Raw genomic sequence first — 27,452 nt, 5'->3', positions numbered from 1 at the left:
TCAACAATAACCAAATTATGGAAAGAGCCTAAATGTCCATCAACTGATGAATGGATAAAGAAATTGTGGTTTATATACACAATGGAGTACTACGTGGCAATGAGAAAGAATGAAATATGGCCCTTTGTAGCATCGTGGATGGAACTGGAGAGTGTGATGCTAAGTGAAATAAGCCATACAGAGAAAGACAGATACCATATGGTTTCACTCTTATGTGGATCCTGAGAAACTTAACAGAAACCCATGGGGGAGGGGAAGGGAAAAAAAAAAAAGAGGTTAGAGTGGGAGAGAGCCAAAGCATAAGAGACTGTTAAAAACTGAGAACAAACTGAGGGTTGATGGGGGGTGGGAGGGAGGGAAGGGTGGGTGATGGGTATTGAGGAGGGCACCTTTTGGGATGAGCACTGGGTGTTGTATGGAAACCAATTTGACAATAAACTTCATATATTGGAAAAAAATAAATAAATAAAAAATAGCTGTTACAAAGTATGACACTAAAGATCGTCCACATATATCAAACACAATAACCAAGCCAATTTTTATTCAGCCTTCATTTTCCCTGGGTAAATAGTCCAATTCCCTTAATGTCTTTCAAAAGATACACTTCTCTCCTAGCCCTACCCCACCACGCCCATTTCTTACTCCCCCCAGTCACTTTTCTCCCTCTTACTTGAACTTAAATAAATATAACACTACAGTAAAATCTATGCAAAAAAAAAAAAAAAAATAGTGAAAGAATTGTTTCTAAGCTCTCATAAGTAAGTCTTATTGCTTGTAATCATTCCAGTAAAACGTGGTATGATTTTTTTTCTGCTCACGACTTCACTGCTGATTCATATTTAGTTTACTACCAATCCTGAAGGTGTATCACATCCTGTAATTCTTCTCTCCAGCTACTTTCCAACATGTACACCCAAGCTTTACATGTCATCTAAGTGCACACGTCGTTTTTCCAGTTCCAGTGGTTCCGTGCCTGGGTGTGTACTGAAGAACAACAAAAAGGCACCACACAAAAACGCACACACCGATGTTCACAGCAGCATTATTCAGTATGGCCCAAAGCGCCAACAACCCAAATGTCCGTCAACTGCTAAGTTAAATTTAGTACAACCATACAATCGAATATTATTTGACCACTTAAAAATGTGAAATATAGGGGTGCCTGGGTGGCTCAGTCAGTTGAGCGTCCAGTTTCGGCTCAGGCCATGATCTCACGGTTCGCAAGTTCGAGCCCCACATTAGGCTCTGTGCTGACAGCTCAGAGCCTGGAGCCTGCTTCAGATTGTGTGTGTGTGTGTTGTGTGTGTGTCTGTCTGTCTCTCTCTCTGCCCCGCCCCTGCTTGCACTCTCTCTCTCTCTCTCTCTCTCAAAAACAAATAATCAGTAAAAAATAAATAAATAAAAACAATAATAAATTAAAAAAATAAATAAAATAGGGGCACCTGGGTGGCTCAGTCAGTTGTGCATCTGACTTTGGCTCAGGTCATGATATCATAGTTCATGGGTTCGAGCCCCACGTCAGGCTCTGTGCTGACAGCTTGGAGCCTGGAGCCTGCTTCAGATTCTGTGTCTTCCTCTCTCTCTGCCCCTCCCCTGCTTGCCCTCTGTGTCTCTCTCTCTCAAAATAAATACTTATTAAAAACTTATTTAAAAAAAAATAAAAAAGTAAAATAAAAATATGAAGTATTGATACATGCTACACCACAGTAAACTCTGAGATTATGTATGCTAAGTAAAAAAAGCCAGTCACACCCCCACAAAAAAACACATATTATTCCAAGTATATGAAATGTCCAGAATAGTGAAACCCACAGAAGAGTTACATATGGGACATGGGACCATTTATCATATCAAATTAATGTCCTTATGTATATTGCACATTGTAAAACGAGACAGAAAAACAGATCAGTGGTTGCCTTGGGAGGAAATGGGGGTATTAGGAATGACAGCTAAAGAGTACAGGGTGTGTTTCTGAGGTAATGCAAATGTTATAAAATTGACTGTGGTAATGTACACTTTATTTTTTTAATTTATTTAAACTAAAAAACAAAAACAAGAAAAGTTCACCCACTTCTCCCACCCCCACCCCCGGCAACCACCAATCTGTTCACTATGAGCTTCATTTTTTAAAATATATGTATTTTTCAGATTCAACATGTAAGGGAGATCATAGAGTTATTTGTCTTTCTCTGTCTGACTTATTTCACTTGGCATGATGCCCTTTGAGGTCCATCCATGTCATCCCAAATGGCAAGATTTCATTCTTTTTCATGCCTGAATAATACTGCATTGTGTATATGTATGTAACACAACTTCTTTAAGAGAGTAAACTGTGTGATTTTTATCTCAATAAGGCTATTACCAAAAAAAAAACAAAAAAAAAAAAAAAACCCTCAACTTGTGTGCCCTATATTCCATGCCACCTACCACCCCATTTTCTCTGTTACCCTTGACAGAAAAAAATCCCTGGGGAAAACTATCAGAGAGGGAGATGAAAAATATGAGGAAAAAAGGAGAATAAACCCTGAGGTGTTATCCCAGAATTGGAGGTATCAGTGTGAACTCTGCACGCGTATCCCCAACTCCTACTTCCCTGGCCTGTCCACCGAGAAGGCCTCGAACCACAGCACACTGAGCGCTCCATAGTAAGAAAGAATGATAATACGTAATAAATACAATCAAACTTATGTTTTATAAAAAGTTTTGCTCTCTTCGAGACATTCACCTTAGAAGGTATAAATGTTCAAAATCAGTTTTTAATACCTTTCTGGGAACTTCCTTCAGTATGAATAAAAATCTTTTGATAAATCTTAAATGTAACCTATTAACCCACTTAGGGTAGACACAACTGAAAGGCAGCAGAAACCAACTCTGATGAATAATACAAATTAACAATCTACATAATAATAATTTTAGTCACAACACATTTCACAGAAAACATGTTATGAGGCCAAATATTATTCTGGGACTGTTGTTTTCGATTAAGAAGCTCCTTGATTCAAAAAAATACAATATCCATTTCAAATACTCACTTCCAATTCTACTGAGAGATCCCAGAGACATATCTGTCCATCATGGCATCCAGTTACAATCGTGGTCCCGTCATCTGTTAAAAGTACTGCTGAGATGCAATGTGTTGGTGCTTTGCGACCCCAAAGAACAATGGGTAGGACAAGGCTGTTTCCTGCCATTGTGTTTTCAAACCTAGAAACGTCATAAGAATAATGTCAAATATTATATTATTTCCTTCTAAAACGTATACATTTGTATTATGAAGCCAACTTGAACTTCCTGAGTGCCAAGATTCTCCCAAGCATCATATATACGACACACATAAAGGACAATACATAAAATTCCATTATATATATAAAATATAATTAAAATCTCAATTCTCACAATAAATCATGCAGCAAGTACTATTATCACTTCTCTTTCACAGATACAGACAGTGAGTCACCAAGAGTCACAAGACGAAAAGCGAAATAATGGAGCCCAAACCAAAACCCATGAAGCCTGACTTCAGATGCTGTCATCTTATTCATTCTGCTATGCTACCAAATATGAGGAAAAAACATGAGGTCTGTAAATCTTGTCAGGTCTCCAAACCAGTAATAAATAGCGATGTTCAAGAAAAAGGTTGTTTCACTGTGTGCTAAACATTAAAAAAGATATGTTCAGGGGTGCCCGGGTGGCTCAGTCGGTTAAGAGTCCAACTTCAACCCAAGTCATGGTCTCGTGGTTCGTGAGTTCAAGCCCCGCATCCGGCTCTGTGCAGACAGCTTGGAGCCTGGTGGCTGCTTCGGATTCTGTGTCTCCCTCTGTCTCTCCCCCACCCCCCAAAATAAACATTTATATATATATATATACACACACACAAAGAGTATGTTCAAAGGAAAACTCATTCAACTGTATTTATTATGTCTCAAGATCATGAATGTCTTTTATTGCAACTTCCAATGAGGGAAAAAGGATTTCTCTTTAAACTCATTTCTGCATAATAAAAATTTAGTTCTGGTAAAGGGGTTTAAATTTGAGATAAATACTCAATTAAGTAGTGTACGTGGGAGTATACCTTTGGCAGGACAGCACACATACAGGGAATTATTCCTTCACGTGACAAAATCAAGATCTAGTTGGTGAAACAACTAGATTTAAGTGTTATAAACTTGTGTGGCTAAAAACTTAAATACTAGTTCAGAGAAGTTAAAAAGAAATGAAGAATGGACTAATCAAAGAGGGCTCCACAGAAGACAGAAGACTCCACCAGATCTTATGAGACACTAGTGGGTCACCTACACAACTGACAAACGGTCAATCAGAAATGGCCACTGTAGTGATTTTTTCTGCCCCCCATTTTTAAGTGACAACTGATATGTGTGTAACTATAGACTCTTTAGAATGCTAAGATTGTGCTGTCTATGCTGACAGCTCAGAGCCTGGAGCCTGCTTCGGATTCTGTGTCTCCCTTGCTCTCTGCCCCTCCCCCACTCACACTCTGTCTCTCTACCTCTCTCAAAAATAAACATTAAAAATTAAAAAAAAAAATACATGACTCTCATCAGTTTGTGCACCCCCCAAAAACTTCATCTTTTGTTACAAGTAAAAGGTATGCATTTAAGAAAAAAATTCCAAGTTCACTTCCTATTAATAAAACCTTATACATATCATTTTCACCATTTCATAGGCTACCATGACATAATTATTTCCATATTTCTTTTTTTAATTTCCGTATTTCTATTTGATATTATAAAATGAAACAAAGCACTGAACCAATTTTAATAAATTTGGTACAGCATGTTCCTGGCTGAAAAACATACCCAACAATGACTTTTTCAAAAAGGGAATCTGGAAGGAATTCATTTCTCCATGGTGACAACATTCAGTATTAAATTATATCACCCAAAGATTTCTCTCAGTTAAATAAGCTCACAGCATCGAATGCAATATGTGAAATCTGAAGAGAATATCATTTCTCTAGACATTTGAGGACTTATATCCAATGCATACTGCTTTGCTTAAAGAAAATGCAAACACAGAGACTAAGGACTAAGGAACATGTATGCTATGGGGAGATGTGCCTGCTCTGATGCAACAGAACAGGAAAGAACATTCTGGTATTCAGGTGACAAGGCACTCAAGGAAACCTAGAAGAGCAATGCAATTTCAAAGCCCTTAAAACAAGTGAAAATAATCATCCATAACATGATAAAGGTATATATTTTAAAAAACACATCAATCTCTAACTCAGCTTCTCCAGAAATTATTAAAATAATTACAAAAATCCCCCACATTCTCACATAAATCAAGAACTGACAGTCGGCCAGAATCTGAGAGGAATTCTCATTAAGGGCAAGGAAGGATTTTCATAAAGAACCGGATCAGTTTCCTACAGTTGCCATGACCACAAACTGAGTAGCTTGAACAACAGAATTTATTGTCTCATCGTTCTTGAAGCTAAAAGTCTGAAATCAGGTATAGGCAGGGTTGACTGTCAAGAGAAGGATCTGTTCGAGGTCCCTCTCCTTGGCTTGCAGAAGGCCATCGTCACGCTCTTACGGCATTCTCCCTGTGTGTATGTCCAAATACCTTTCTAATTAGGACAGCAGTCATATTCGTTTAGGGCCTACCCCAATGACCTCCTTTTAAGTTCATTACCTCCATAAAAACCCTATGTCCAAATGAAGTCAAATTCTGAGGTTTTGGAAGTGAGAATTTCAACATCTGAATTTTAGGGGAACACAACTCAACCCATAACCGGGATATGTTCTTTTAAAAGAATTTTACAATGCTAAAATTAATCAATCAAAAAGCAATTCTCTCTCCCTGTCAGGAAATAATGGTAAAGAACTTCACTATGGGCATCTGGGTGGCTCGGTCGGTTAAGGGTTGACTTCAGCTCAGGTCATACCCTCATGGTCCATGGGTTCAAGCCCCATGTCAGGCTCCACACTGTCAGTACAGACCTGCCCCTCCCCCACTCATGCTTTCTCTCTCTCTCAAAATAAATAAACCTAAAAAAGAAAAAAGAAAAACTTAACTACTTCTTTTCCAGGGGATATTACATCAGCAAGTTAACTGCTCATTTGAGGAATAATGTAAGAAGTTCTGTCTGACCAAGGTAAAGAGTTACCATCTTATGTCTTACATTGGGGGTGGCGGAAGGAGGTGGGATGCAGCAGGAACCGGATTCCAAAATTCTCTGCTGTGTTTTCAAAAAAATTACACTAACCTGTCCTGACCCATAGGTATATACACCCTGTCAAAGGTCCTTAAATTATGCCCAATGCTATTTCTTGGCTGGTACACTGAAAGATCTAAATAGAAAGTATCTGTTAAGTGAAATATTTAAAAGGTAAATAATCATAAAGAAGACCTGAAATGAAACATGAACCTGCAATGGATATCACAATCAGTAGCTGCTATTGATTCGTCCTTGCTGCTGGGACTAGGGCGGTTCTGAATAAACAGAGACAACTTCTAAATAAATAATAATTAATCAAAAGGACCTGGTGACCAATTGGAAGATGGTATTGAAAAAAAACAGAATACAGGGGCACGTGGGTGGCTCAGTTGGTTGAGTGTCTGACTCTTGATTTTGGTTCAGGTCATAATCCCAGGGTCATAACATTGTGCCTTGCGTAGGGCTCTGCACCGAGCATGAAGCCTGCTTGAGATTCTCTTTCTCTGCCCCTCCCCCCCACTCTCTTGCTCGCGCTCCCTCATTCGCTCTCTCTCTCCCTAAAATAAAATCAAGAAAAGAACAATACAATATCAGAACATGTCTGGGGCAGTGGATGCGGGGAGAGGGGTGAGGGTGAGAGGACGAGGAGAAGAGACAAAGTCTTATTTAGGACTCATGTGGAGAAGTGGATTTGTGCTCCTGACTTTCAGAACACTCTTAATGTTAAAACCTCCTAAGCACAGGGGTATTAAATCGGAGTTGGGGGCAGACTGTGGAGAAGTGGGTTTGGGGGAATGTTCAAAAGCTGGAGGCAGAGAAGACTGTCAGGGACATCTCAACACTGGCTCTGTGATCTCACCCTAGACGTGGAGACATCCTCACTGATGCTGCATTAATTCAAAAAATTGGAGAGCTCAGGCTTCACAGAATTTCTCGAACTCTAGACTGGACTTTTTGTTACATAGGATAAATTAACTTCCACGTGTTTAAGGCCACATTTTTCAAGTTTTGTTACACATAAATGTACAATTTTCCTCACTGCACACTCAGATACACTACACCCCCAAAGTTTGTAAGGATAACATCCATGGCATACATGATGTGGTAAGAAGAATGACAAACAATTGCATAAAGGAAAAATCTTAAGGCCCCTAAAAGTGCGGGGGGAGGAGGGTTTGTTGGGGGCGAGAAGGGGACAGGGAGACAAATACATCCATCATCCTGTGGCCAGGCCCCTTCATACACTAGTAGAAGATAATTAAAATTCATCATCAGTTGACCAACACATGAAAGATGAACTTGGATGGTTTAGATAGGTCACTGTAAAATGTATGTATGTTTCGGTTTCATATAAATCCAATATGTAAAAGCTAATCCTGCTTAATTTCTAAGAGAATTCAAGAAATCTCCACACCAAAAGAACACATAAATATTTCCTTTCAGCACTGAAATTTGCTAGTTCTTACTTTCAAGATTCCTTTGGATATTCCTTTGGGTCCTCTTAACTTCCACACAAATTTAAAAATCAGCTTGTAAATGTCTGCAGAAAAGCCTGGTGAGATTATGACTAGAGCTGCATCAAATTCATGTATCAATTTGGGGAGCACTGACTCCTCTAGTTGCAACGAAATACTACTAATGCAAAGCTGTATTCTAAAAGCAATCTTACTTCTTAAAGGGATATATTATCAAAAGTAGCACATGTGGCTTTTTAATGAGATTCCATCACTCTTATTTTTCAATATAAATTAGATCCAATTAATTTGGACCTTGTTGGTCCAACAAGGTTAACCAGACAAAATTAATTCGTAACAAAAGAGAAAATCAAATAGAAATCAAATAATTTGTGTGTCTTTCTCCTAAAAGGTTCTGAATTCTTCCTATCACTTTTCTGAGAGAATAACACTTTTCTTCTAGAAAACAAAAAGTTTCATAAAGATCAAACTGATGGTTACCAGAGGGGAGGAGGGGAGGGAGGTGAGTTAAACAGGTGACAGGGATTAAGGAGTGCACTTGTGATGAGCACCAGGCGTTATATGTAAGTGTTGAATCACCATATTATACACTTGAAAATAATATTACACACTATGCTAACCGGAATTTAAACAAAAACTTAAAAAATTAATAAATTACATGGAAGAACAAAAAAAGGTCTATTTTCTCCTTAAAAATACTAATATATCGGGCGCCTGGGTGGCGCAGTCGGTTAAGCGTCCGACTTCAGCCAGGTCACGATCTCGCGGTCCGTGAGTTCGAGCCCCGCGTCAGGCTCTGGGCTGATGGCTCGGAGCCTGGAGCCTGTTTCCGATTCTGTGTCTCCCTCTCTCTCTGCCCCTCCCCCGTTCATGCTATGTCTCTCTCTGTCCCAAAAATAAATAAAAAATGTTGAAAAAAAAGAATTAAAAAAAAAAATACTAATATATCTACTCACCTATGAGAAGACAAAAACACTGTAAGGTATGTGTAATATATATATATATATATTATATATTTGATATATATATATGATATATATATCATTTTTATATATTATTATATATATATGATATATATATCATTTTTATATATATATTTGATATATATATATCAAAAATTAAATGCCATACATGCTAAGCTGGACATGTACCTAATAATGTATGAATACACTTTTAATTTAATTTTGAAAAACAACAAGTATTCTTACTTTTTTAGGGTATAGTAACATACTCTCCACTGGAACAAATTATTCTTGAATCATAGGTAATTTTTCCTGAGAGCTTACAATTTCCATTAGCATACACAACAAACACATTCTATTTATGACAACTTGAGAGACTACAAGATCTTAACTTGAATTTTTTTTTAATGTTTATTCATTGAGAGAGAGAGAGAGAGAGAGAGAAGGGGGGAGGCAAAGAGAGTAGAGAAAGAGAATCCCTAGCAGGCTCCCTGCCTTCCACGCAGAGCCTGACACAGGACTCGATCCCACAAACTGTGACATCATGACCTGAGCCGAAATGAAGAGTCAGATGCTTAACCAACTGAGCCACCCAGGGGCAACTCCCCTAACTTGAATTTCTGAATCAAAGAAAAGACATATTCAATTCCTTAAAACCTAGAAATCTGGCTATGGTGTAATAATTAAGCAACAAGAATTTCTTGAACATCTACTGATCTAGCAGATGCTTTCAATAATTAAGTCACTGGTATTTATTTAATAACCTGGGCCATTTTAGAGACTAATTCATTTACCTTAAACTAAGACAGACAGTCTTTGCCTTCCATGGTACTTGTCACTTACAACCAAACCGATGGATGTCCTGTGAATTACCTAAACTTTCACATAATCCTCAATCATTACACCATAGACCTCTGGGCTTGCAACATTTTTTTTTTTTTCTCTCATGCTTTTTGGTGTAATAAAGTCTTCTAGATCTACTTGACCCTATACTGTGTGAGTATATAACTTAAATGAAAGAAAAGAAGAAGAAAGAAAGCGAACCAAGGAATAGGATGAGGAATCTTCAGTTCATTATATGAGCAAACTGTGTGAACATTCTTAATACAAATAAATATATACAATAGCCAACTTGACAATAAATTATATTTAAAAAAAGAAATATATATAAGAAAAAATGATAATCTCATTCCATCAAAAATATAAATGCTTCAAAACATTTTTTCTACTATCTTAAAAATCTAATAAAAGTGAAACTTTAGAAAAGCCACTAAAAGCACTAATGAAATAATGTGAAATAAAGGATAACAAGGCTTATATCACAGACAAGTATTTCTAAGAAGGATTAACTGAGAGTACCACTTGGTAACAAGTGGTAACCTAGTTCTAAACAACTGATTAAAACAAAAAATGGGCAAATCAGCCACGACCTAGCCATGTAATTAGGTAGGACACAGGAATCTAAGTTTGAATTTCTTTAAAATGAGTAACAGACTGGGAATGCAAGCTGGTGCAGCTACTCTGGAAAACATTATGGAGGTTCCTCAAAAAAACTAAAAATAGAATTACCCTACAACCCAACAATTGCACTACTAGGCATTTATCCAGGGGATACAGGTGTGCTGTTTCGAAGGGACACATGCACCCCCGTGTTTATAGCAGCACTATCAACAATAGCCAAAGTATGGAAAGAGCCCAAATGTCCATCAATGGATAAAGATGTGGTATATATCTACAATGGAGTATTACTCAGCAATCAAAAAGAATGAAATCTTGCCATTTGCGACTACGTGGATGGAACTGGAAGGTATTATGCTAAGTGAAATTAGTCAGAGAAAGACAAATATCATATGACTTCACTCATATGAGGACTTTAAGAGACAAAACAGATAAACATAAGGGAAGGGAAACAAAAAGAATATAAAAACAGGGAGGGGGACAAAACAGAAGAGACTCATAAATATGGAGAACAAACTGAGGGTTGCTGGAGGGCTTGTGGGAGGGAGGATGGGCTAAATGGGTAAGGGGAATTAAGGATTCTACTCCTGAAATCATTGTTGCACTATACGCTAACTAACTTGGATGTAAATTTAAAAAATTAAAATTAAAAATAAAATATATATGTATATGTAAATAAAATAAAATAAAATGAGTAACGGATAAGTCAAGACACTCTAAATTCGCACCACACATGACTTAAGAGCAATAAAAGGCAATATAAATCAAGAGTATGCAGTTTTTCAACCATCATCACTCAACCACTCTACTGATTAGCTAATAATCCAGTCTTTGTTTGCAACATTATCACCTATTGTCTGAAGGGAATTAAATACATTCCAAAAAAGCTTTATATTAAATGGGAATGAAACAAGTCCTAGAACAGGATTGAGATTTTAAAATTCATATTTTCATGGAAAAGGCCCAAAACAAAAGTGACTGAACAAATTATTAATCTGACATAGTATTAACTTTAATAGAAATTCTGAATAAAATTATCCAACTCTCCAAAATATTGTGTACAACATATTCATATTTTGTCACTAATATATCAAGGGAAAATGCTGGCTTTCAAATCACAAACAGGTATGTTCTAAGACGAGATACTTCTAGAAAAAGAAGACTATTAGGAACATTCCATTTTCATTCATGTTTATATCAAAATCAGTGTTAAAATTACATTTAGAGATTGTACATCAAACAAAAATTTTACAGTGATAACGTTTTACAGCCAAATATCAGAAGTTCCAGAGTCTACACCTCATTCTACCACTAAACATGTAGTCTTTGGTCATATCATTTCTGAGGTTTAGTTTTCTCCCCAACAGTTATTTATAAAATTAATTTTGCATCACTTTGAAGTCAAAAACCTCAAATCGTAAAGAGCAAGGATCTTAGAGGTAAAAATTAAGTCATTTCTTTTGGTTACTTTAATTTCATGTATTTGTCTATTTCACTGAATTTCCCCTATTTCTTAGTTCTGTATAGAAATACAATTGTACTTCAGTCAACAAGAAGAACAAAAATAATCATAATTGAAAGAACTCTGAACTCACAATTAGAAGAACTGTATTCAAATCCTGGCTCTTTTATGGAATCTTGAAAAAGTTACCCCTCTGGGTCTCAGCTTCCCCATCTGTAAAAGATGGACAATAATACCGTCTTTTAGGAAAGCCATCCTAATGATTAAGAGAAAAAAATGCACATAACGCAACTAGTGAAATGCCTAGCACATGGCAGATGCTCAGTAAATACTAATTTTTAAAAAACACAGATTTTCCTACTTCTTCACATTCTTTTTTTTTTTTTAATATTTTTATTTTATTTTTAAGAGAATGCAAGTGGGGAGGGGCAGAGAGAGAAGGACAGAGGATCTGAAGCAGGCTCTGTGCTGACAGCAGTAAGCCTGATGTGGGGCTCAAACTCACAAATTGTGAGGTCATGACCCGAGCTGAAGTTGTAAGCTCAACCCAGGTGCCCCGACTTTTTCACATTCTGCCTCCACATCTACTGGTTTCTTCCAGCAGTGCCATTTCATACTTAATAAAGTTGGATTTTTAATAAGGTTATGATCTTTCAATGACTTCCTGCTATAACGTAAAAGTACCACTGTATAGGTTTGTCAGACACAATTCTATTAACCGCAAATATGACAATTTGGTTCTGCATGACTTCATTGGCAGTAATACTACAACCTCCTATGTGATACTAAAACAGCTTTTAAATTAAATTCTGTCTCATAATAATAATAATTAGTATATATTTCAGAGAAGCATTTCCCAAGTTTTAATTTTGTGCCTGTATCACAGCATTACAACAGTTGAGAATATAGACACAATTCAACTATCCAGTAGAGCATGTACATGAGCAAGCAAACAATTACCATAGAGCGTGATACAGGAGAAATCTCGAGACCCATGGAGACACAAAAGATGGATATCCTAACCTACACTTTAATGGGTCCAGGAAGGATTTCTGGAGAAATAATGGTGAGAATGAACCCAGGAAGAGGCTGGGGGAATTGCATGTTTTAAAACCCATAGATAGAAAGCTCAATTCTTTCTTGGCAGTGAGAAAAGGAGAGGTGGCATTCAGAACACAAAGGCCAAATGATGACACAAGAAACAACAGGTCAATATGCACCAAACGATAAAGGAGCTGATAAGCCATCTGAAGGAGTGTAGAGTTTTACCTGACAGCAACAGGAAACAGGTCAAGAGTCTGACCTCCGAATTTGCTTTTCAGAAAGATCACTCTAGCCGCAATGCAATGAATAGGGATAACACTGTGGGTTTGAAGACAGTGGGGCCGCTGCAGTACTGCTGGTAAGAAATGATGGTACTGACATTTACCACAATCTCTCATTACTTATTTCCGGGCTTTTTTGTTTAACCAACAAACGTCTTCTACTCTCTGCTACTACTCTTTATGCTCGTGTTCCCTAAGATCAGAACCGCGTGTGTGTATTCACCACATAATGCTTAGCATGGTTTCTGCCACATAGGCTGTCTCCGATGAATATATGATGAAGGACAGTAATAGTGAGAATGGCAATAACAAGAGGAATATGAGAGCTGTTTTGAAGACACAACAGATAGGACTTGGTGCTCACACCAAGTTGATAGCGACGAGCATGAGCTATGAAATAGGCTTCACAGAAAGGTACTACAAGGACAAGAGAAAAGAAAAAGCATTTTGAAATATTAAAAGCCTTCTATGTAAAGGATAAGCACTATTATTACACTACAGATGCCCAGTGAAGTCATTAACAAATTCAGATTCTAATATATGGGACAAAAGAGTCTACACTTGACCAAAATAGATTTTGAGAAGGGAGAAGATACTACCAGGTTTCACATTCGTCTTGGGTAGGATCAGACTAATGAGACTTAGTGGTCCCGTTAAGTAGATAGAGAAGCGACACGCTAAAACTCTGTGACATAGTATAAAGTTTGGATTAACGCAGTGAAAAAACTACAGAGAGGGAAAACAAATATGATGCTATGACAATTAGGCTGGGTGCGCACAAAGAAGAAGCTTAGCTAAAATTATGAGTTTTGAAAGAAAAAGAAAATACAAGACGATACAGAAGAACAATAAATCATGGGGTTTGATGCAATTTGTAAGGCTAGAGGCAAGAAAAAGACCTATTTTCTAGGCAGAGTGATGAGGAAAGAGGGAGGAAGCGAGCATGACAGGAGGGAGGAAGGGAAGTGATAACATAAATGAGGCAGAAGGGGAACAGACGCCTAATCTGGTCTCAAGAAATTGTAAGTCAGAAAATATTTTCATAAAATGGCACCAGAGAATTCAACAGAAAGTGTTCCACAGAATCAACAAAAGTGCAAGCACCCTTTGCCTATATCAGTAAACCAAATCTTTGCAAAAGTTGAGGAAAATGGGTCTACTTCCTGCTGCTTTGTTTTTTTACATTTAAGCAGTTATAAAAGAAAGACTTTTATAGCTGACCAAAAATAAATAAATAAGTAAACTGGCTTCCTGATTTAGAAATGGAGAGAATATAGCTCATCTGCCATCTAACAGTTTTTATTTTGGTGGATATTCAGATACATTGGCCACTTTCTCAAAATCACATGGCAAACTGAGCTCACAGGCATATACAGACCTCCTGATTCCTAATGAAATACTCTTCACTATTCTATACTGTCTTCACTTGCCACAAACTTCCATATACCAGAAAACGTCATTCTTCACTCAACTTGGTTAATCAATGTGTTTTACTAAATCACGTTAATCAAAAGTAAGTAGAACTGTAATATTTATGGACAAAATGATACGATGTCGGGGCTCAGCGGCATACAGAGGGAGGAAGGAAATGCCCTAGCCAAAAGGACATGCTTTACCCAAGCTCTTACCCCCTTCCCCTGGAACAGCCCATATCCAATGACTGATCGATTCAGGGATATAAAAACCAGGCCCCCTCGTATCCATTCAGAATAGCCCTAAAGGGTCATTCCATCTTCAGAATTCCCCTCACCGCCCCCCAACCCCCCCACCCGGGGTCAATTGAGATTCCACTAAGACTCATCATAACTCAACTTCTCCCTTTGGCAGAACCCACTTCCTGTCCTTCCTTTCCCTGGATGTTGATACCGAGAGCACTCCCTAATAAACCTGAGGGCGAATCTCCATCTCAGGGTTTGCTCACCAGGGAACCCAGCCTATAAAAATGAGTGTTGAAGTTCTTTTTAGTACAAGAGGGTTCATGACATTACTTGATTTGTTTGTGTTTAAAATTGTCTCTAATTTTTAAAAATTGTTTCTAATGTCTATTTATTCTTGAGACAGGGAGAGAGAGACAGAGGTCAAGCAGGGAAGGGGCAGAGAGAGAAGGAGACATGGAATCCAAAACAGGCTCCAGGCTCTGAGCTGTCAGCACAGAGCCCGAAGCAGCGATCAAACTCACAAACTGGGAGATCATGGCCTGAGCCAAATGAAGTCAGACGCTTACCCAACTAAGCCACCCAGGTGCCCCAAATTTTCTCTCATTTTTAAAGGGTACATAGAAAAAAATTTAATGTCCACCAATCAAGAGATTAAATTATGACAGAGCCTTACAATGGAACACTGCAGTGTGAGATATGAAATAATCTCCAAAATATATAGTGGGAGATAAAGATACAGTGTAGTGTTTAAAACACACTCCCATTCTGGGCTTTAAAAGGAAGATATATGTATGTGTATCTATATACATGTATACATGCATACATATGCATACAACATTTAGAATAATTCTGTAATGATACCAAACCAAAAATAAACAAAAAACACAATGACAACTATCTATGAAGAAGGAAATTAAGAAGAGGCTACATTGAGTGGGAATCCTAATTCTCAAGATAAATTCATTGGTCTTAAAGTTTTCCTTTGGCTAGTTCACTGTATTCCAAAATATAGCTTAATAAATAACGAAACAAAATGGCCCTGACTCACCAGTTTCTTTTGTTTTAATGATATACGTGTGCATACATGGAGTTTCCAAAAAATGTTTAACAAGAATCTATCTGTAGTGTACAATCTTTCAAATCCTAGTTCTTCTCTGCTGTGAGCGCTCTGTCCCCAAACCCATGAATCACTACTTCTGCAAACATATTTTCAGTACATGTTCTATATACGGGCACATAATACTTATGGCTTTATGTGTAATTTGTTTAGAAAGTTGTAATCTGGGGCGCCTGGGTGGCTCAGTCGGTTAAGCGTCCGACTTCGGCTCAGGTCATGATCTCACGGTCCGGGAGTTCAAGCCCCGCGTCGGGCTCTGTGCTGACAGCACAGAGCCTGGAGCCTGCTTCAGATTCTGTGTCTCCCTCTCTCTCTGACCCTCCCCCATTTATGCTCTGTCTCTGTCTCAAAAATAAATAAACATTAAAAAAAATATTAAAAAAAAAAAGAAAGTTGTAATCTGTGTTCCTCAAGGGTAAGCCTGCCACCTTTGCTATTTAATCATCACCAAGCAAACTTCATTCTACGGGGATCTGCAGTGGCTCACCAACACTAAGAAGAGCTCCTGACTTCTACTACTGGTCAATATGTACTTATTGAATGAATAAACAGAATAACGATACCTAGCATTTACTAAGCTCTGTTTGCCAAGCAAGAGAAGACCTTTTTGCTAAATCGAACTCCTTCTGGACTCTTTCAAGAATCTTACTCCCTTAGTCATCCTCTACCTGTCTACCATTTTAATGTCCACTAAATTAGCCTCTGTCCTTCTAACATGTTCACATGTCATCTTTATCCAACACACCTTCCCTTGTTACTGACGCCTGGTTGTAAATCTAGTTCTCTCTCTGTCATTTTAATTACAATCAACATTTTGAAACCTGTGGTCTTTGACTCCCTGTTTCCCTTTCCTCACTACAAAAGGTCTCAGGTATTCGAGTTTCTATCCACAAACAGGATCTAAGGACTCAAGAGCTCCTTCTACATGAAGAGATCAACGATTTCTCTGACGCTCCAGGGCAGAACTCTCCAGTACTAACAGAGAAGCAATGCCTTGGACAGACGTGAGGAAAGAGAGGCTGCTTTGACAATAATGTACTGTTGACACCTATTCTTTCCATTCTTTCTAAATCCAACCAATTCTATTCAGTTCCTACAGTCTTATAAAGCTGCTGGTTTGACATGGCCGATCACTTGCTAATCCTCAACCGTCTCTCTTCGGTGTCTGGTTCAGTTCTCCCACAATTATCCTCTATCTTGTCAGCTTTCTTCTGCCTAGATATATGAAGGCATAGAAAGCCCTAGGAAGAATTCAAAGGACAAGGGAAGATCTCATATCTCTGTTTTTCATTGGATTTGGACTATTTAATTTAATTTTTCTTTTAATAAAAACCTTCGGATGAAATTTACTTTTCCCCTTATGATCCAATTTTTTATTATGAAAATTTTCAAAGGTACAAAAGGTTCAAAAAAGAGTATAAAACTCACCCAACAAATAATATTGTACCATATTTCCCTTGTCAACATTTGTGTATGTATGTACCTACATACATATTCTTTTTTGCTAAACCTTTTGAAAATAACCTACACACACTATGACAATTCACCACTAAATAATTTAAAATATACAGCTTAAAAATAAAGACCATTGTCCTTCATAAACACAATCCCATTATCACAATCACCATTATCAACACCATAATAATTCTCTAATGGCATCTATAATCCAGCCTATATTCAAATTACTTCAGCTGTCTAAAAAATGTTTTCTTTAACTTCTTTTAAACCAGTAAATATCAAGTTGTATGCATTGCATTTGGTTGTTATGTCTCTTTAGTCTTTAGTTCTAAAACAGTCCCAACTTTGTTTTTTTCATATTAATTTAAAAAAAAACAAGACAAAATGAATTGCTCATAAAATGTTACACATTTTAGATTTGTGTGATTTTTTTTTCTCATGTCATTTAGCTTGTTTCTCTATCTCCTATTTTTCCATAAACTGGAATTTGAACCCAAAGACATCACTAGGCTCAAGTAAAACATTTTGGGCAAGAATGCTTCATAGATGACATTGTATACACTTCATGGTACATCACCACAGGAGGCATGTAACATCACATTGTCCTACACCATTTGATTAAGGTACTGACTACCAGATATCCCCACTGTAACTATTTTTTCCTCCTTTAAAACCATCAATAACCTATGGAGTGATGTTGTGATAAGACCATGCTGTTCTGTGATATCACATATAACACTGATATCTCATGTGATTTCTAAAGCTATAAAACAGAACAACATGTGAAAAATCGAGTATGAGATCAATGTTAATTTCTCTACATTGCTTTTTAAACTCTCGGGAGCGCCTGGGTGGCTCAGTCAGTTAAGTGTCTGACTTCGGCTCAGGTCATGATCTCGCAGTTTGTGAGTTCGAGCCCGATGTCGGGCTCTGTGCTGACAGCTCAGAGCCTGGAGCCTGCTTTGGATTCTGTGTCTCCCTCTCTCTCTGTCCCTCCCCCCCTCAAAAATAAACAAACATTACAAATAAATTTTAACTCTGAAATGCAAAAGCAAGATGTATTTCTATCCCAGGAACACGGGCATTTTCAGAGGAGAGCCAATATCATCTCAGTCTGTGTACTTCCTGTGTGCCAGGCAGGCCCCCTGAGACTTACAGAACAACAAACTCAAATTCTCTCTCATGAGAATGGGCACACATGAACAGCCTACACCACCCACCTTCTGACGGGGAACACAAGAAACAAGGATCGTAAGTAGCTCAACCTTACTTGCCACAGCTGCAAGGGAAGAAAAAAGGAAAGTCTGTAAAGGTTTATTCAGATTCTCATAGAATATTCCTACTTCATTTGTCAGAAGAGTGTGTTCAAGTCAAATTCACAATATGATGTCATGAAGGAAGTGATTAAGACTATGAGTTTTCTTTGTGCTGTGCTTGTGATACCAATTGATTGAAGACTTGGAAAAAACTGAATCAGATCATACTCTTGACTCTAAAGCAATAAGACAGCTAGGCCATAAAATGTACTAAGAAATAACTGAGCTGCTTACTCAGAACAAAAGGTTTCTGGAATTCGAGAGTTGTGAGGGACACAACCTTCTGAACACTCAGCTTGTCACTAAACTGACAACATTGTACTTTATTATTTGAGTGGCAAGAAACCTACTCCCAATGAACTTGATACTTAAGGACTGCTGTTTTAAAGGAGTTCCAATATTCTGTTTCAAAAGGACATGTGCAACGAGCAGATGGCAATGGAAGACAACACAGTCTTCTTTCTCATTGCAAAACAGCCCTGAGCACATGAGAATCAGGTTTTGAAGAACTCTAGAGCTATCTGGTCAAAAATATATCACAATTTTCTAAATGATTCATAGATGTTGAGGCATGAGTCATTTTCTAAATTTCTACAGCTGCCATCAGGATGTGTTAATTCAACTTCTGCTCTATCACCAACCCGCCTCGGTTTCAAGAGCTACGATTAAGCTAAAAGCAAACTATGCCCATCGAGCCCCTAAATTTTAAACAACGGGGACCCCATTTGGTAGAACCAAATCTCTCCTCTAATCTCACCTGCCTCTCCGGTTTTTCCTACTTTTTTCCCCTCATGTTGCCATCAAAACTAAATTGAGCACTGAAGTTTTTCACTGCTCACAAATTAAATGACCCAGAAGTAGAAACAAACATGCTGCCCCAAACTGGAAGTTGAATTGCCACATTATTCTGGGGACTAGTGAAGTATGCTGAGTAAATACGATGATTTGACAGTCATTCTGGCAAGGGACGGTCCCAGCTCCTGCATTTACTAACTACAAACCTTAAGGAAATATGTAACCTCTCTCCAAGTCAGAATGCCCTCATTCGTAACATTACCCGTTTCCTTAGAGACCACAGAAAAGTGTTCTACCTGTCACAACTGCTCTTGACAAGGTCACGAATGACCTCTCCATTACGAAATCCAATGTCAAGTCTGAATCTTCATCTTTCTTGACCTACTAGCAGCATTTGGCATAGTTCATACTTCCTCACCCTTAAAACACTTCTCTTTGCCTCCAAGTCTTCATTCCTTCCTGACACCTCTCGAGCTTTAGTCTCTCCATTTTCCCTCATGTTTGACCTTTAAATGTTGGCATTCCAAGAGCTTAGTCCTCGCACTTTTCTGGCAACCCTCCTTCCCTTCCTTCCTCCCTCCTTCAATGATCTCACCAAGCCTCATGGCATAAATACCAACTACCCATTGGCAATTCCTAATTTACAGCTTGAGGCTGTCTTCTGACTCCACACTCACATATCCAACTTCCTACTCAACATCTCCCTCTGGATAGCCAATTAGCTTCTCAAACTTGACCAGTTCAAAAGTGAGTCCCTGGTCTTCTTGCCCAAACCTGCGCCTCCCACAATCCTCACCATCTCCGTTGACAGCAACTCCATTTTTACAGCTCCACGGGCCAAAATCCTGGAATCATCTTTGAGTCTCCCCTCACATACATTCCACACCCCACACCATCAGAAAAAAAACACTACCGGTAATACCTTCAAAGTACTCTATCCGGAGCCGTAAGACTCCTCTACACCTTCACTACCACCACCCCACTCCAAATCACTGGCATCTCCCACCATGAATAACACAATAGCCTCTCAACTGGTCCCCCTGTTTTCCTGTTGCAATCTCAACAGAGCATGCAGAATGACACTATTTTTTTTTAATCACATCGCATCACGAATCTGCTCGGAATTCTTCCCATGACTTCCTGTCTCGCTCAGAGTAAAAGCCAAATTATACAACTGCCTATCCTACATGAATGAGGCTGCTGTTGTCTCCCATGCTTTCTCTTCATCCGCTCTTGACTCTTTCTTGGTTTTCTTCAACTCATCAGGCAGGGTCTTATCTCAGAACAGTGTCCCCCAGGCAGGTCTTCAGGGCACACTCCCTGACCCCCTTCAGGTCTCTTCTCAGCAAGTCCTTTCCCAACTAACATAAATGACAAAATTTACCATCCTAACAGTATTTTATCCTGTCTCTCCAGAGCACTTACAATCCTTTAACATACCAAACGTTTTGCTTATTTCTCTTCTGGCTCTCCCACTATAATGTAAACTTGAAAGTGATGATTGATGTTTGTTTTGTTCTACACTGTATTTCCAGTGCCCAGAATTTCTGCCACATAGCATGCACCCAAATACTTGTTGAATAAACAAACAAAGAAGTGAATAAAGTATATATGCTTTGGCTTAAAAAAGAGTTGTATCCATCAGCAAATGAAAATACACCTTGATTTTACATGCTCTGGATTTCACTGAAGAGTTGCTAATCAATTAATTTTCTATAATAATTGCAACAATTAATACAAGTCCCCCTAGTCAAATCCCTGCTAACATACTGTTTTTCCTCAGCTGCAGGCTGTTCCTCTTCTATCTGTGACACATACACAACCAGACATGTCGTAGGACCCACGCAGCTAATTAGCTGACATGGCTTAATCACTACCACACTCACGAAGGCCTGTTAATGAGTCAGAAAACTGTTTCTTAAACTAAGTAAAGTGATCTTTTATTAGTGTGAACTTTTCACTCCCCCTAATGGTGGTTTTTATTGTTTGTTTATATTTGAAATGTTTAGAAAAAAGAAGAGCCCTTAAGGAAGACAGCCAAATAAATAACTTGAATGTGAGAACAGAAGGTAACTGACACACTCTATCAGTCTGTTATCACTGACATATATTAACTAGCAACATTCAGAAAGAAATATGTATGTGCAAAACGCTAGTAAAATACCTTCAGTGAGCTTGAAAGGTCATAAATTACAATTGCTAAGCTGAATGGGAGACAGTGGTTAAAAAGTCATGTATTTCCAGTAATTTTCTATTCTAAAAGAGCCTGCAGAATAACCATTGGCACTTGAGCAATTTTCTCTGCCCGAAACTGACCAGTGCCCTAACTTTTTATTATTCCATCATTTTCTGACTTCCATTAACCCAAGCAACTATCAGCCAAAACAAAACAAAACAAAACAAAACAAAACAACACCTACGTGTTCATTAAACATCACCAACACATTTTGGAAAAGATGCCTAATTTTATTTGAAGTGTTTGATATTTCATGAATACAGTATATATGTTAATAGAAAAGAAATAAAAACTACACTTGGCCAAGGACTTTCTGAATGTAGTCATGATGTAGGACTTCTTCCAACAAAAAATTTTGTGGTCTTCTCAGCAAAGTAGCTTTAAGTAATCAGATACAGATCAAGGCAAATGAACCACAAGCACAGGGTTCAAATTCGAAGTTGACATCATAATCATATTATCTGTAAGTAGGGACATAAGGTATCCTCACTGATAACAGGATTTCACTGGGCCGTAGGAAAACTCTCAGTTGTTTCTGCCTGTGATCAATGGCATGCACATAGCTAAGACCATGAACTCTTTATAAAGTGCAACAATGAAGGGGACAAAATGGGAACGAATCTACAAACTTCACTAACCCCATACTTTTTTTTTTTTTTTAACGTTGTTTTTTGTTTTTTCTTTTTAAGACAGAGAGAGACAGAGCATGAGCAGGGGAGGGGCAGAGACAGAGGGAGACACAGAATCTGAAGCAGGCTCCAGGCTCTGAGCTGTCAGCACAGAGACCAACATGGGGCTCGAACCCACAGACTGTGAGATCATGACCTGAGCCGAAGTCGGATACTTAACCAACTGAGCCACCCAGGCGCCCTAGAGTTATCCCTACACATCTAAACAGCTAAAATAAAAATATAGTGATAATACCAAATGCTAGCACGGCTGCAAAGAAACTCAATCCCTCATACACGGCTGGTGAAAATGTTAAATGGTGTAGCCACCCTGGAAAACAGTTTGGCAGTTTCTTCACAAACTAAACTTACACTTATCATACCACCCAGCTATCACATTCCAAGGCATTTATCCCAGAAAACATGAAACTTTACATCCAAACACACACAAAAAAAAAGCTGTACAAAAATGTTCATAGCAGCTGTATTTGCAATAGCCCAAAACTGGGAACAGCCCCAACGTCCCAGGGAATGGTTAAACAAATTGAGGTACATATATACCATGGAATACTACTCAAATTATGCAACAATTTGGATGAATCTCAAAAATTACCTCATGCAACAATTTGGACGAATCTCAATCTCAAAAAGCTTTCTGTTGTGTAATTCCATTTATATGGCACTCCTGTACCGATAAAATGATAGAGATGGAAAATTGATTAGTGACCAGAGGTTAGGGATTGAAGGGAGATGGATTTGACTAAAAAGCTATAGCAGGAAGGAGATCTTCATGATGATGGAATAGTTCTCTACCTTGATCACAGTGCCAGTTACAGGAATGTACACAGGTGATCAAATGGCATAGAACCATGCTCAGGCATTGCACCAATGTCAATTTCTGAGTTTTGCTATTGTACTGTAGTTGGATAAAATGTAACCACTGAGGGGAACTGCCTGAAGTTACATAAAATGTAACCATTGGGGGAAATCAGACCTCTCTGCACTATTTTTGCAACTGCCTGTGATCTACAATTATTTCAAAACAAGACTAAGAGAAAATGGGACGAATTATTCATGTCCAGAAAGAAAAATAATACAAAGCATTGTGTGAAAACCATATGATATTACAGCAAGAGCAAACAAATAAACCAAAGGAACAGAATAGAGTGTTCAGAGTATATAAGAGAACTCGTTCTACAATAAGGGTAGCATCCCTTGTGTAAGGGGAAAAGAGAGAATGCTTCTAGGAAAACTGGCACACTACATGGAAAATAAAATGGATCTCTTCCTTGTGACATAAAAAAAAAAAAAAAAAGACTGATGCACTAGAGACCTATACATTTTAAAGAAAACTATAAAGTTAGTAGAACGTAAGAGTAACTTTATGACATAAAATTTAGGGAAACACTTCTCAAAACCCCCGAAGCACAAACCAGAAGGCAATTTTTTTCCAATCTGATTACATCAAAATTGAAGATTTCTGTTCAGTGAAACCCATCAGGAAAAATGTTACAGACAAATGATAGAATAGAAACAAGAACACTCAAAATATTTTAAAGACCAGTATCTAGGAAATACAAGGAATTTCTGCAGATTAACAAGGAATGAAACCTCAAAGTAAAAATGAGAAAGAGATGAACAATTTTACAAGAGGGAAAACGAAAAGATAAAATACACATGAAGAAATGCTCAAACTCCTTAGTAACAGTGAAATGTAACTTAAAATGAGATTTTACTCTGTATCAATTAGTGCCAGGAAAAACTAGGACACTGGATAACACTAAGCATCCAGGGAGATCCAAGGACACAGAAACGCTCAAGAACTTTCTGCAGGAGTACAGACCGTTGCGGTTTGTTCTGGAACACAATCCAGCAGTCCTTTGATAAAACATAGGAATGCAGAATGCACTATGATCCAGAAATCACAATCCTGGATATAGATCTCAAAGAAAGCATCATAAGGGCGCTTGGGTGGCTCAGTCAGTTGAGCATCTGACTCTTGATTTTGACTCAGGTCACGAACCTAGGGTCGTGAGATTGAGCCTGCATCAGGTTCCATGCTAAGCATGGAGCCTACTTAAGATTCTCTCTCTCTGCTCCTCTTCCCTGTTCTCAATCTCTCTCGCTAAAAAATAAAAATAAAATAATAAATAATAAAAAAGAAAGCATCATAGAGGTCTCAGATGTAGGTTTATTATACAGCATTGTCTGTAGAAGAGGGAAAATAAAGGTAAAATGGGTATCCACAAATGGGAGAGCAGATTGATAACCTGTAGTAGATACACTCTCTGAAACACTCTGCAACAGTCAGATGCAAGGGACAGTGACACGAATAGCTCTTTAAAATGTGGTAAGAAGGAGGGGCGCCTGGGTGGCTCAGTCCGTTGACCAGCCGACTTTGGCTCAGGTCATGATCTCACAGCTCACGAGTTCGAGCCCCGCCTCAGGCTCTGTGCTGACCGCTCAGAGCCTGGAGCCTGCTTCGGATTCTGTGTCTCCCTCTCTCTTCCCCAACCCACTCGCATTCTGTCTCTGTCTCTCTCAAAAAAATAAACATTAAAAAACATTTTTTTTAATGTGGTAAGGAGAAAAAGTTTCAATTTACGATACTATACAGCATATGATATATAATATTTAATATATAACATGATATCCCTAAAAATTAAAAATGTGGGCACCCAAAACAATGTATACTTAATAACACCTACAAACAGAAGGATACGTATCACACATGCTAAAATGGCTTCCTATGGGTTGATGAACAAGGGATGGGGTGGGAACTGGAAATAAAAGACAATGATTGGGGAAAAAAACAAACCAGGAGACACACCTTGAACAGCCAATGATGATCAGTGAATTGAGAATGATTCATTCAATCCTCTGCACCTGAGGTCCAAAACAAACTTTCAGGGCTCATACCTAACAGAGCACCCTACTAAGGCTCAATGCTCTCATGACAAAGGCATTAAAACTAGCTCACTACTTTCAAGTTTTCAATGTTAAGCCCGTTACACGGATAAACCACTCCACTTACATTGCTTCAAAACAGAACTTATATCCAAGATAGAAATAAAAGGAAATTGTAAGATACAAGGCTCGCTACTCAAAATTTAAGTTCCTTCGATGATACTCAAATAAAGCAAAGCCCAGTCCTTTAGATTTACTTAATCACCAAGATCTTTTAATATTTAGCTACGTATAGGTGGCAATAAGAAAAAATAAAGTGTATAGTCTAGTTTTGTTAGGTAGAGCTCTGGACTGTTTTTAAAATACAGACATTTAATCAAATGAATGTCTCCGTAATAATCTCTTGTTGAAATTAATGAGGGATTTACCATCTATGTACGTTCTGTTTTCCCAATTTGAAATAATTAAGACCTGTTATTTTCACTGAAATCAGGGAAGTTTTTGATTCTTTGCAAATTAAGGTATTTCAATACATTATTTTTACCTTTAAACCGTCTTCCACCTCCACTGCCACAAGTAGCTTATAAAGCAAGAAAATTTGTATGTTACACCAAAATTTCAAAAAGTCAATCAATTTCTCTTAGACAACAGGTGATTCTTGCCATCTTATCCATAAAGTCCTAAGCAATATCATCTGAAAGAGTCATACCCTGCCTTTTTTTGGCTTACGGAAAATGTTACTATGAAAGCAAGCTGTAGCTCTCAATGAATCCTAAAATCAGCAGCATCCCAAAATTGCCAACGCGGTCAAGACGCAACCGTACCTGCCATAATTTCAAACTATAAGAACAAGCAAATTCTGCCTAGAACCTCAGAAACTGCCAAAGCAAGTGAGTCAAAACATAAAAGTAAAGTTTTGAATCAAAGGCAGCGTTGACTCCAAACATACAGAACGCTGGGACCCAAAAGTAAGTGGGAGTAGCAGGTATCCTTAGACCAAGTCCGATGGCAAAGGGATGAGGGCGAGCAGGTGGCACCTCAAAAATGAAACTGTAACAGACCTTAGGCAAGAACAAACTAGAGAGGAGTACCGATAGGTCAGGAGAGACCGTGCTTACCCCCAAAGCAAGCACATTACCCAAAAGCACCGTCAGTAGCCACCCACCCATCATCACAAACCACCTCACTCCGTTTACATTGCCAGTGCGGGCAGGGAGGTCCCATCTCATGACCAAAGCCAGTGTCACCAAAAGCAAATGTCATACACCAGGCCAAGGAGCCCCAAAGACCCCAGGCAAAACCCCCGCTCCAGGCAAACGCGCCCAGCTATGGGCCTGAACCTGCAAGCTCGGCAAAGAACAGAACTTCCATCAGCAGCGCTCGAACAGCTGGCGCCGCCCACGTTCAGAACGGGCTGTGACCCTTGACCCCCGGCCGCTGACCTCCACGTCGCGGGCACATCCCACGCCGGGGGAACGTTCCCCCTGGGGTGGCTGGAAAGCCCCCTTACCTGTCACAGCTTCATCTCATGCCGCGATGTTGTCTGTCCCACCACCCGCGGGTGCCCCAGCAAAGGCGGACAAGGCGAGAACGTTCTGTGGGGAGGATGTGGGGTGCTTAAATCAGCCTAGGCAAACCTTTGGGGACCGCAACCCGAGCCCAGCCGGCGTGTCCCCACCGAGGCTGCAAGGCGCCGTTGCCGCCGCCGCCAACGCCGCCGCTGCAGTAAATCAGCTGACACCCAACTGCCGTGACTTTCGCTGCAACTGTCGCAAAAATGAGGGGGAGGGAAATGATCATCATTTCCATACTTGCCTGGCCTAGGCTGGAGCCGGAGAAGCTGACCGCGTCACCATGGAGACCGAACGGAGGCTAGGGTTGTCTACTCTGGGCAAAGAGTGCGCGGCCGCCATTTTTGTCGTGGGAAGTCTGGTCTAGGCTCTCATCTCGCCTCCAATTCCCATGCTGGGAGGACCAAGATGGAGGGAAGAATGAAATGGCAAGTCTGGGTGTTCCCAGGATGTCGCAAGTTTACTCTTCCGCCCCCGAGACTCGGTCCAGACACTTAGAAAGTGTTAGCTCTGGAATTTGGTTACTGTTTCCTTCTGACCTCGAACTTAGCTGTTGCCCACGACGCAGAGGGCCAGAGGAGGAACTCTGCTGCTCGGCTACGGAAGTCTGACCTTGTGCAACATTCCTGTAGAGGAGAGGGAATGAATGTACACCGTGTGGGCGGTTGAGCCTAGTGGAGCGTGAGATCTGCATTCACAGAGGCTTGTATTGGGATCCCGGGTGCTCCACTGCACACTCTTAATGTCATCTGGCGCATGATGCTGCTTCTCTTTATTCTCCTCTATGTCCCCACATAAAAAAGTGGGCATAATAATCTCATGGGTGTCTAGGAGGTTAAGCGAGCTCAATAAATGTTAGTTAT

General features: G+C 39.0%; 1 protein-coding gene across 10 annotated transcripts in view; it reads right to left on the bottom strand.

Annotated features, from left to right (window-relative positions):
* Nucleotides 1-26,618, bottom strand: part of WDR7 (WD repeat domain 7) — a 354,022-nt gene extending 327,404 nt beyond the window's left edge. The window contains exons 1-6 of one of the 10 annotated variants that reach the window (XM_042910256.1): nucleotides 26,215-26,299; nucleotides 25,563-25,598; nucleotides 24,942-24,997; nucleotides 22,725-22,796; nucleotides 11,672-11,751; nucleotides 3,033-3,204 (exon numbers count right to left, since the gene is read on the bottom strand). In XM_042910256.1, the coding sequence (XP_042766190.1) occupies nucleotides 3,033-3,191 (159 nt within the window). In that variant the 5' untranslated portion in view covers nucleotides 3,192-3,204; nucleotides 11,672-11,751; nucleotides 22,725-22,796; ... (1 more) ...; nucleotides 25,563-25,598; nucleotides 26,215-26,299. Of the gene's footprint in view, nucleotides 1-3,032; nucleotides 3,205-11,671; nucleotides 11,752-12,498; nucleotides 12,521-18,316; nucleotides 18,340-22,724; nucleotides 22,797-24,941; nucleotides 24,998-25,562; nucleotides 25,599-26,214; nucleotides 26,301-26,358; nucleotides 26,374-26,528 lie in introns of those variants that run through there. The other 9 variants (XM_042910264.1, XM_042910257.1, XM_042910259.1 and 6 more) reach the window with 9 other exon arrangements.
* Nucleotides 26,619-27,452: the final 834 nt, after the last annotated feature.

This window comes from Panthera leo, chromosome D3 (genome assembly GCF_018350215.1).
Source record: "Panthera leo isolate Ple1 chromosome D3, P.leo_Ple1_pat1.1, whole genome shotgun sequence".
NCBI lineage: Eukaryota > Metazoa > Chordata > Mammalia > Carnivora > Felidae > Panthera > Panthera leo.
The sequence above is the reverse complement of the archived record's forward strand: the minus strand, read 5'-3'. Positions and strand labels throughout refer to the sequence as shown.